This window comes from Nerophis ophidion, linkage group LG15, assembly GCF_033978795.1.
Source record: "Nerophis ophidion isolate RoL-2023_Sa linkage group LG15, RoL_Noph_v1.0, whole genome shotgun sequence".
NCBI lineage: Eukaryota > Metazoa > Chordata > Actinopteri > Syngnathiformes > Syngnathidae > Nerophis > Nerophis ophidion.
Window position 1 is genome coordinate 49850708 of NC_084625.1, and position 12042 is coordinate 49862749.

The 12042-nt window shown below is 42.7% G+C and overlaps 1 protein-coding gene across 2 annotated transcripts in view; it reads right to left on the reverse strand.

The window, feature by feature from the left end:
• Window positions 1–435: 435 nt before the first annotated feature.
• Window positions 436–12042, reverse strand: part of map3k8 (mitogen-activated protein kinase kinase kinase 8) — a 28898-nt gene continuing 17291 nt past the window's right edge. For both annotated transcript variants that reach the window (XM_061922342.1, XM_061922341.1), the window contains exons 6-8: window positions 5858–6010; window positions 5420–5666; window positions 436–945 (exon numbers count right to left, since the gene is read on the reverse strand). In XM_061922342.1, coding sequence (XP_061778326.1) covers window positions 821–945; window positions 5420–5666; window positions 5858–6010 — 525 coding nt within the window. In that variant the 3' untranslated portion in view covers window positions 436–820. The remainder of the gene's footprint in view (window positions 946–5419; window positions 5667–5857; window positions 6011–12042) is intronic.

A 12042-nucleotide genomic window follows, 5' to 3' on the forward strand; every position in this document is an offset into this window, starting at 1 on the left:
GCAAGACACTTCACCCTTGCTCCTGATGGGTGCTGGTTGGCGCCTTGCATGGCAGCTCCCTCCATCAGTGTGTGAATGTGTGTGTGAATGGGGAAATGTGGAAGTAGTGTCAAAGCGCTTTGAGTACCTTGAAGGTAGAAAAGCGCTATACAAGTACAACCCATTTATCTGCGCTCAATAGGGTGTCAACTGATAAGGATGTTTATGTTATATTTTTGTTTAGATGAAGAATTAATCATAATTCACCAGAAAAAAAAATAAAAGTTTTTTTAATGTCAAATCGAATGTCGCTAATACTTGGTTAAGAGTCAAGTAAATTGAGTATTTTCGGCGTATTTTTTTTATTTTTATTTTACTTACTGTTAGCCACCTCATACGTGCCATATTTTACGATTTAGAATGCATGTAATTTACAAATAACACATTGACCACCAGTGACACACTTTGTTTTTTTTAATTGTTACATTATAAATAAAATAAAACTATATGGTTCCAAGCTTTCAGGAACCAGGGTGAAGTCGCCCCCTTTCACATTAAAGTCACAAAGTAAATTACAAAATAAAAGCAAAGTCATTTTCTAGGGTTTACTCCCTTTTCCAAAACAAAAAAAAAAAAAAAGCACAAAGGCCTCATCTCACAGGATGTACAATCATACTTGTGATGCTATTCTTATTCCACAGGAATTAAAATGAGGAAGTCCATAAAGGACTAAATGGTTCCATACTTGAAGATGTAGAAAGGAGAACAAAAATGAAAAAAAAAAACGAAAAAAAAAACAAGAATAAATGTCCTGCAGTGTTGTCGAGTCCCATCAGCAGATTCAGACGTACCCCGAAGCCGGGGGCCCCGTCACTAGCGGGCAGTGACCGGACAGGGCCCCCAGGTCCAGGTACAGGGAGCCCTTTCTCTTCATGGGGCCCGAGACTTCAGCGTACAGGGAGGAGTCTGCGGGGAGTAAGGGAGCGTGTGCAAAAATGTATTATTTCACATCCAATTGTCTTTATTTCACTTCTCCAAGTCACAGGTGTCCCTAGACCCCGAATATAAGACGACTCGTCTTGATAAGATTGTGAAAGGACCTTTATCTCAGCATGTCGTGGGGATGTGGGAGTGACAGGACGAAAAGCTCCGACCAAGAAAAGTGTCTAAAAAATGGGGAATTTCTGTAGAAACCATGAATCGAGACATTTTAAATGCAAACTTAGTACTTCTTACCCAAAGGAGTCGGAGCTTTTCTTCCGGTCACTTACACTCTTATGTCGAAATACAAACACACATTCAAGAAAAGTGTCTAAAAAATGGGGAATTTCTGTAGAAGCCATGAATCGAGACATTTTAAATGCAAACTTAGTACTTCTTACCCAAAGGAGTCGGAGCTTTTCTTCCTGTCACTTACACTCACATGTTGAAATACAAACACACATTCAAGAAAAGTGTCTAAAAAATGGGGAATTTCTGTAGAAACCATGAATCGAGACATTTTAAATGCAAACTTAGTACTTCTTACCCAAAGGAGTCAGAGCTTTTCTTCCGGTCACTTACACTCTTATGTTGAAATACAAACACACATTCAAGAAAAGTGTCTCAAAAATGGGGAATTTTCTATAGAGACCATTAATCGAGAGATTTTTAATGCAAACTTACTACTTTGTGTGTTTGTATTTCAACATGTGAGTGTAAGTGACAGGAAGAAAAGCTCCGACTCCTTTGGGTAAGAAGTACTAAGTTTGCATTTAAAATGTCTCGATTCATGGTTTCTATGGAAAATTCCCAGTTTTTGAGACACTTTTCTTGAATGTGAGTTTGTATTTCAACATGTGAGTGTAAGTGACAGGAAGAAAAGCTCTGACTCTACTGGGTAAGAATTAGTAAGTTTGCATTTGAAATGTCTCGATTCATTGTTTCAATGGAAAAGTCCCGATTTTTTAGACACTTTTCTTGAAGGCGTCTTTGTATTTTTTTACATGCGAGTGTGAAAGACAGAAAGAAAAGCTCTGACTCCTTTGGGTAAAAAATAGTAAGTTTGCATTTAAAATGTCTCGATTCATGGTTTCTACAGAAATTCCCCATTTTTTAGACACTTTTCTTGAATGTGAGTTTGTATTTCAACATGAGAGTGTAAGTGACCGGAAGAAAAGCTCCGACTCCTTTGGGTAAGAAGTACTAAGTTTGCATTTAAAATGTCTTGATTCATGGTTTCTACAGAAATTCCCCATTTTTTAGACACTTTTCTAGAATGTGTGTTTGTATTTCAACATGTGAGTGTAAATGACCGGAAGAAAAGCTCCGACTCCTTTGGGTAAGAAGTACTAAGTTTGCATTTAAAATGTCTCGATTCATGGTTTCTACAGAAATTCCCCATTTTTTAGACACTTTTCTTGAATGTGTGTTTGTATTTCAACATGAGAGTATAAGTGACCGGAAGAAAAGCTCCGACTCCTTTGGGTAAGAAGTACTAAGTTTGCATTTAAAATGTCTCGATTCATGGTTTCTACAGAAATTCCCCATTTTTTAGACACTTTTCTTGAATGTGTGTTTATATTTCAACATGTGAGTGTAAGTGACAGGAAGAAAAGCTTCGACTACTTTGGGTAAGAAGTACTAAGTTTGCATTTAAAATGTCTCGATTCATGGTTTCTACAGAAATTCCCCATTTTTTAGACACTTTTCTTGAATGTGTGTTTGTATTTCAACATGTGAGTGTAAGTGACATGAAGAAAACCTCTGACTTTTTAGTAAGTTTGCATTTAAAATGTCTCGATTCATTGTTTCTATGGAAAAGTCCCGATTTTTTAGACACTTTTCTTGAAGGCGTCTTTGTATTTTTTACATGCGTGTGTGAAAGACAGGAAGAAAAGCTCTGACTCCTTTGGGTAAAAAATAGTAAGTTCGCATTTAAAATGTCTTGATTCATGGTTTCTACACAAATTCCCCATTTTTCAGACACTTTTCTTGAATGTGTGTTTGTATTTCAACATGTGAGTGTAAGTGACCGGAAGAAAAGCTCCGACTCCTTTGGGTAAGAAGTACTAAGTTTGCATTTAAAATGTCTCGATTCATGGTTTCTATGGAAAATTCCCCATTTTTGAGACACTTTTCTTGAATGTGTGTTTGTATTTCAACATGTGAGTGTAAGTGACAGGAAGAAGAGCTCTGACTCTATTGGGTAAGAATTAGTAAGTTTGCATTTAAAATGTCTCGATTCATTGTTTCTATGTAAAAGTCTCGATTTTTTAGACACTTTTCTTGAACGCGTCTTTGTATTTTTTACATGCGAGTGTGAAAGACAGGAAGAAAAGCTCTGACTCCTTTGGGTAAAAAATAGTAAGTTTGCATTTAAAATCTCTCAATTCATGGTTTCCATGGAAAATTTCAAATTTTTTAGACACTTTTCTTGAATGTGTGTTTGTATTTCAACATGTGAGTGTCAGTGACAGGAGAAAAGCTCTGACTCCTTTGGTTAAGAAGTATGTAAGATTGCAATAAAAATCTCTCGACTCCTGGCTTCTACTGAAATTTCCCAATTTTTGAGATACTTTTCTGGAAGGTGTTTTTGTATTTCAACATGTGAGTGTAAGTGACCGGAAGAAAAGCTCAGACTCCTTTGGGTAAGAAGTACTAAGTTTCCATTTGAAAATGTCTCGATTCATAATTTCTATGGAAAGTTCCCGATTTTTTAAAACACTTTTCTTGAACGTGTGTTTGTATTTTTTACATGCGAGTGTGAAAGACAGGAAAAAAAGCTCTAACTCCTTTGGGTAACAAATAGTAAGTTTGCATTTAAAATCTCTCGATTAATGGTTTCTAAGGAAAATTCCCCATTTTTAAGATACTTTTCGTGAAGGAGTTTTTGTGTTTTCACATGTGAGGGTCAGTGACCGGAAAAAAAGCTCTGACTCCTTAGGGTAAGAAGTACTAGGTTTCCATTTAAAATGTCTCGATTCATGTTTTTTATGGAAAATTCCCAATTTTTTAGACACTTTTCTTGAACGCGTGTTTGTATTTCTACATGTGAGTGTCAATGACCGGAAGAAAAGCTCTGACTCCTTCGGGGGAAAAGTGTGGGTTTTCATGTTTTAATTTGTAGACCCTGAAAATAAGACGACTTGTTTTATTCTCACTCTTTTCTAGGGAAAATGAACAATCTCATTGAGTCACTCGTGTGAATGACCGGAAGAAAAGCTCTGACTCCCCTGGGGGGAAATGTTGTAGGTTTCTATGTTTAAATCAGTAGAACCTGAATATAAGACGACTCCTTTTATTCTAACTCTTTTCTAGGGAAATGTAGCATTATCTTAGCGAGTCCCGAGTGTGTGTGAGTGACAAGAAGAAAAACTCACTCCCTGACAACATTTTTAAAAATCTCTCCACTTTGGTCATGTATGGTAAACTCCTAATTTTTAAGACGATTTTCGCGAGTTCGTGTTTGTATTTCTACACGCGGGTGTGAATGACCGGAAGAAAAGCTCTGACTCCCCTGGGGGAAAATGTTGTAGGTTTCTGTGTTTAAATCTGTAGAACCTGAATATAAGACAACTCCTTTTATTCTGACTCTTTTCTAGGGAAATGTAGCATTATCTCAGTGAGTCCCGAGTGTGTGTGAGTGACAAGAAGAAAAACTAACTCCCTGACCAAAAAATGTAAAATCTCTCCACTTGGGTCATGTATGGGTAAATTCCTAATTTTTTAGAAAATTTTCGCGAGTGCATGTTTGTATTTCTACATGCGGGTGTGAATGACCGTAAGAAAAGCTCTGACTCCCCTAAGGGAAAATGTTGTAGGTTTTTATGTTTAAATCTGTAGAACCTGAATATAAGACAACTCCTTTTATTCAGACTCTTTTCTAGGGAAATGTAGCATTATCTCAGTGAGTCCCGAGTGTGTGTGAGTGACAAGAAGAAAAACTAACTCCCTGACCAAAAAATGTAAAATCTCTCCACTTGGGTCATGTATGGGGAAATTCCTAATTTTTTAGAAAATTTTCGCGAGTGCATGTTTGTATTTCTACATGCGAGTGTGAATGACCGGAAGAAAAGCTCTGACTCCCCTAAGGGAAAATGTTGTAGGTTTTTATGTTTAAATCTGTAGAACCTGAATATAAGACAACTCCTTTTATTCAGACTCTTTTCTAGGGAAATGTAGCATTATCTCAGTGAGTCCCGAGTGTGTGTGAGTGGCAGGAAGAAAAACTCACTCCCTGACCAAATTTTAAAAAAATCTCTCCACTTTGGTCATGTATGGTAAACTCCTAATTTTTAAGACACTTTTCGCGAGTGCGTGTTTGTATTTCTACATGCGGGTGTGAATGACCGGAAGAAAAGCTCTGACTCCCCTGGGGGGGGAAATGTTTCCGGGGCCCTAATGTAAGACAACCCAGTGTTTTCCAGGGAATAAACACAACATATATTCAGCCAAGTACCTTCTGTGGCATCGTCATGCTTGCTGTTTTGGCAAACCATGGCCTGGTTGGCCTCCTCTAGGGCCGAGTCCAGACTCCAGCACCGAGGCTGGTCCTCCTTGGGCGGGTTGACGGCGCCGTCCTTCAACAGGTCCGAAGCCGAGCTCCTCAGGGCCGGGTCCTTCTCCAGAGCCCGCTCCAGAAAGGACCGCATCGCCTGGCTGCAGTTCTCTGCGATGTCCTCCAGAGGGGGTGCTTGCTTGTGGATCTGGAGGCGGAACAAAACACTTTTTTTTTTTCCCCCCGTGTCACATGACTTCTCTGTGGGTGGTGACAAAGAGGAAGTGAGTCACACGCAACAGAGCTGATAGTATTCTCTAAAAAGTGACCGTGATGGAGGTGGCAAATGGAAACAAATGTTGGACTAAATAGGTCAAATATGAAAAAAAAAACACTTACTATGTAGAGATAGGACGGGTAGGCGGTGCGTGGGTATCTCCTCACCCAGGGGGGGCTGCCGGTCTGCATGTGAATGATAGCCGTGCCCAAACTGTAGACGTCGGTCTTGGTATCATGCCCGTGACACAAAACCAGCTCGGGACTCATGTACATCTGGAGGAAAACAACCACGGCTTTGAGTGTGATGCGGCCTAACAAAGTACGAGTGAGGCGTGAAGCCCACAGACCGAGTGGAAAGTAAACACACCACCCGGGTTCTTCTCTCTGGCCTTTGGAAATTCCAGCCTGCTGTGTAATGTTGGCTTGAGCAAGGCAGCGGTGGTGAGCAGAAAACTTTGAACTGGATGCTTGTCCTGGGGGTTTTTCCACCCAGCTTGTTTACACAAAGCCAGCGAAGTTGTCACGTTGTGTAAATGCTCAATAAAAACAAAATACGATGATTTGAAAATCCTTTTCAACTTATATTCAACTGAATAGACTGCAAAGACGAGATATTTCATGTCAACAACACTCAGTAAACGTTTGGGAACTCAGGTATTTTAGGCTTTATAATGCGACAACAGACTAGTACCCGCTCTCTTTGTTGTAACAAGTGGCTTGGCATCGTCTTGCTGAAATAAGCAGGGGCGTCCAGGCTAACAATATATGTCGCTCCAAACCCTGTATGTATCTTTCAGCATTAATGGTGCCTTCACAGATGTGTTAGTTACCCATGCCTTTAGGCACTAATACACCCCCATACCATCGCGGATGCTGGCTTTTCAACTTTGCGCCGAGAACAATCTGGATGGTTCTTTTCCTCTTTGTTTCGGAGGGCACGATGTCCACAGTTTCCCAAAAACATTTGAAATGTGGACTCGTCAGACCACAAAACACTTTTTGGGTGTTGTTGATAAATGGCCTTCGCTTCGCATTTTAGAGTCTTAACTTGCACTTACAGATGTAGCGAACCAACTGTAGTATAGCTCGGTTGGTAGAGTGGCCGTGCCGGCAACTTGAGGGTTGCAGGTTCGATTCCCGCTTCCGCCATCCTAGTCACTGCCGTTGTGTCCTTGGGCAAGACACTTTACCCACCTGCTCCCAGTGCCACCCACACTGATTTTAATGTAACTTAGATATTGGGTTTCACTATGTAAATCGCTTTGAGTCACTAGAGAAAAGCACTATATAAATATAATTCACTTCACTTCTCTAGTTACTGACGTGTTCCTGAGCCCATGTGGTGATATCCTTTACACACTGATGTCGCTTTTTGATACAGTACCACCTCCTGGCTCGAAGGTCCATAATATCATTGCTTAGGTGCAGTGATTTCTCCAGATTCTCTGAAACTTTCGATGATTTTGCTGACCGTAGACGGTGGAATCCTTCATTTCTTTGCAAAAACTCGTTGAGAAATGTTGTTCTTAAACTGTTGGACAATTTTCTCAGGCATTTGTTGACAAAGTGGTGACCCTCGCCTTGTCCTTGTTTGTGAACGACTGAGCATTTTAATGGAAGCTGCTTTTATACCCAATCATGGGACCCACCTGTTCCCAATCAGCCCGTTCACCTGTGGGATGTTCCCGATAAGTGTTTGATGAGCATTCCTCGACTTTCTCCGTCCTTTTTGCCACTTGTGCCAGCTTTTTTGAAACATGTTGCAGGCATCAACTTCCAAATGAGCTAATATTTGCAAAAAATAAAAAAAATTTCCAGTTTGAACATTAAGTATCTTCTCTTTGCAGTCTATTCAATTGAATATAAGTTGAAAAGGATTAATAAATCATTGTAGTCTCTTTTTATTTAGCATTTACACAACGTGACAACTTCACTGGTTTTGGGGTTCGTAACGTACTCCAAGGAAAGTCTTCAGTTCTATCGTCTCGAAAAATGACATCAAAATACCCTAGAATCCTTTCGATTTATGAATAGGTGTCCAAAATGTCCAGTGCCGTTTCTTTTCTTACAAGCAGAACCATATCATCACTGACGGTTTCTTCAGGCGGTCATCTTCAGAAAACTCATTGGAACGGCATCAGACCAAAGTTCCGGCATCCTCGCCTTACCTGATGCAGAATCGCGATTCATCACTAAATATGACTTTCGTCCAGAGTCCACCATTGCTTTTCCTTAGACCAGGGCTCCATCCATCCATCTATTCATCCATCTTCTTCCGCTTATCTGAGGTCGGGTCACGGGGACAGCAGCCTAAGCTGGGAAGCTCAGACTTTCCTCTCCCCAGCCACTTCGTCCAGCTCTTCCCGGGGGATCCCGAGGCGTTCCCAGGCCAGCCGGGAGACATAGTCTTCCCAACGTGTCCTGGGTCTCCCCCGTGGCCTCCTACCGATCAGACGTGCCCGAAACACCTCCCTAGGGAGGCGTTCGGGTGGCATCCTGACCAGATGTCCGAACCACCTCATCTGGCTCCTCTCGATGTGGAGGAGCAGCGGCTTTACTTTGATCTCCTCCCGGATGACAGACCTTCTCCCCCTCTAAGGGAGAGACCCGCCACCCGTCGGAGGAAACTCATTTTCCTTTTCGGTCATGACCCAAAGCTCATGACCATAGGCGAGGATGGGAACGTAGATCGACCGGTAAATTGAGAGCTTTACCTTCCGGCTCAGCTCCTTCTTCACCACAACGGATCGATACAGCGTCCGCATTACTGAAGACTCCGCACCGATCTCACAATCCACTCTTCCCTCACTCTTGAACAAGACTCCGAGGTACTTGAACTCCTCCACTTGGGGCAGGGTCTCCTCTCCAACCCGGAAATGGCACTCCACCCTGACCAGATGCTCGAACCACCTCATATGGCTCCTCTCGATGTGGAGGAGCAGCGGCTTTACTTTGATCTCCTCCCGGATGATAGACCTTCTCTCCCTCTAAGGGAGAGCCCCGCCACCCGTCGGAGGAAACTCATTCTCCTTTTCGGTCATGACCCAAAGCTCATGACCATAGGTGAGGATGGGAACATAGATCGACCGGTAAATTGAGAGCTTTACCTTCCGGCTCAGCTCCTTCTTCACCACAACGGATCGATACAGCGTCCGCATTACTGAAGACTCCGCACCGATCTCACAATCCACTCTTCCCTCACTCGTGAACAAGACTCCGAGGTACTTGAACTCCTCCACTTGGGGCAGGGTCTCCCCCCCCAACCCGGAGATGGCACTCCACCCTGACCAGATGCTCGAACCACCTCATATGGCTCCTCTCGATGTGGAGGAGCAGCGGCTTTACTTTGATCTCCTCCCGGATGACAGACCTTCTCCCCCTCTAAGGGAGAGACCCGCCACCCGTCGGAGGAAACTCATTCTCCTTTTCGGTCATAACCCAAAGCTCGTGACCATAGATGAGAATGGGAACAAAGATCGACCGGTAAATTGAGAGCTTTACCTTCCGGCTCAGCTCCTTCTTCACCACAACGGATCGATACAGCGTCCGCATTACTGAAGACTCCGCACCGATCTCACAATCCACTCTTCCCTCACTCGTGAACAAGACTCCGAGGCACTTGAACTCCTCCACTTGGGGCAGGGTCTCCCCCCCCAACCCGGAAATGGCACTCCACCCTGACCAGATGCTCGAACCACCTCATATGGCTCCTCTCGATGTGGAGGAGAAGCGGCTTTACTTTGATCTCCTCCCGGATGACAGACCTTCTCCCCCTCTAAGGGAGAGACCCGCCACCCGTCGGAGGAAACTCATTCTCCTTTTCGGTCATAACCCAAAGCTCATGACCATAGATGAGAATGGGAACAAAGATCGACCGGTAAATTGAGAGCTTTACCTTCCGGCTCAGCTCCTTCTTCACCACAACGGATCGATACAGCGTCCGCATTACTGAAGACTCCGCACCGATCTCACAATCCACTCTTCCCTCAGTCATGAACAAGACTCCGAGGTACTTGAACTCCTCCACTTGGGGCAGGGTCTCCCCCCCCAACCTGGAGATGGCACTCCACCCTTTCCCGGGCGAGAACCATGGACTCGGACTTGGAGTTGCTGATTCTCATCCCAGTCGCTTCACAACTCGGCTGCGAACTGATCCGGTGAGAGCTGAAAGTCTTGACCACATCATCTGCAAAAAACAGAGACCTAATACTGCAACCACCAAACCGGATCCCCTAGACCAGGACTGTTCAACTAAATTGTTCAAGAGGCCACTGTTTCAGAACGCTAAAAACCGGGGTGCAGGATCTGCCCCTGTGCTTCCTCCTTGCAAAGGACGCGCTCTCGTGTTTTCAGAAATTTACTGCAAAAAACCCAGTCTCTCCCACTCGGGGGCTGGTCTGGTGTCCGGGCCGCCAGTTGAATAGCCCCGCCTTAGACTATCGGAACCTTATTTTCAGGGTCCTTGGCCCATGGCAAAGGACCCTATTGAAACTGCTGTGTTTTATTATTATTCCGCACCTACGCGCTGTAATTTGACCCCCTTAACATGCTTCAAAACTCACCAAATTTGACACACACGTCGGTATAGCAAACCTTCCCAACATATTAAGCAACCAATCCCCCAAAATGAAAATTGCGCTCTAGCGCCCCCTAGGAAAAAAATTACAGACAAAACTGCATGTAACTTCTGTTAGGAATGTCATAGCGACATGAAACAAAAACTCCTATGTAGGTCTGACTTAGACCCAATTTTCATACGCTCACTTCTTTCAGCAAAAATCTACAGGAAGTTGGCAAAAACCCCTTCAAAATAAAATGTTCGCAAAAAAATGCCATTTTTGCCTCTTTGCGCTGTAATTTGACCCCTTTAAAATGCTTCAAAAGTCACCAAACTTGGCGCACACATAAGGACTGGCGAATATTGCGATCTAATGAAAAAAACCAAACCCCAAAACTCAACATTGCGCTCTAGCGCTATTTTTGAATAAAACACTGAAAAAACTTCTCCTAGGAAGAAAACACAGACAAAATTGCTTGTAACTTCCGGTAAGAATGTCGGAGAGACATGAAACAAAAACCTCTATGTAGGTCTCGCTTAGACCTACATTTCATAGATTGACAACCCCCAACAAAAATCAACGGGAAGTTTGCAATCCCCCCTTCAAAACAAAAGTTTTGTAAAAACCGGTCACCTTTCTTCAAACGTTATCTCCTCTGAGTGCGTTTGTTGTTTTGGCTTCAAACTCGCACAGGAGAGAGATTGAACCCTTCTGATTAAAAGTATAGAACAGAGTTTTGATAAGTTCTCAGGTTTTGATTTTACGCGCCTTCAAAGAACCCCTGTGCAAAGTCTCCTAAAAAATTTAATTTTTGCCTCTTCGAGCTGTTATTTGACCCCCTTAAAATGCTTCTAAACTCACCAAACTTGACACACACATCAGGTCTGGCAAAAATTGCGATCTGATGAAAAAACCCAACCTCAAAACTCAAAATTGCGCTCTACCGCCCCCCTAGGAATACAACACGGACAAATTGCTCCTGGGAAGAAAACACAGCCAAAACTGCTTGTAACTTCCGGTAGGAATGTCAGAGAGACATGAAACAAAAAACACTATGTAGGTCTCACTTAGACCTACATTTTAATAAATAAATCAACAGGAAGTTTGATATTTTCACTTCAATACAACAACTGCATTACTTTCACAATGCATTAGATTCTCAAAATAGTGGCTCCAAGGCGTCTTCTAACGCTTATAACGTTGGTCTCGGGGGCAGCAGCCAAAGGTGGACCCGACCAACGCTGCTTGCAGCTTTAATTTCCTGTATTCCTACATTTCAGCTACAGTTGACGTCAGTTTCCGCTCATTTGTCCTTCAATTGTTTTGCCGTGCATTTTCTCGATGTTTTCCTCGGTCTACCAGTTGCCTTTTACAACTTTCCCAAGTTGTTTGTACTTGGCCCAGGTTTAGACACAGTTGATTTTTGAACAATCCAAATCTCTTGCTACATTGCGTGATGATTCTTATTGGAGAGGTTTGATAATCCTCTCCTTTGTTTCAATTGACATATCTGGTGTCATGATTCATGTCAGTCCACATGGTGCAACAGCTCTCCCGAGTGGGGACAGTCCTTATAAATTGCAGACTGATAAACTGATTTGTTCTGATGCAGCTTTGGAAATGAAAATTTACTGGGTGATTCCATAATGCCTTCTTAAGAACGGAACGACTCTGTTCTAAAATGAAACTCTTGCTGACTACCACGATATATTTTCTCGATTTCTTTTAGTGTTTCGTAAAGCCAGA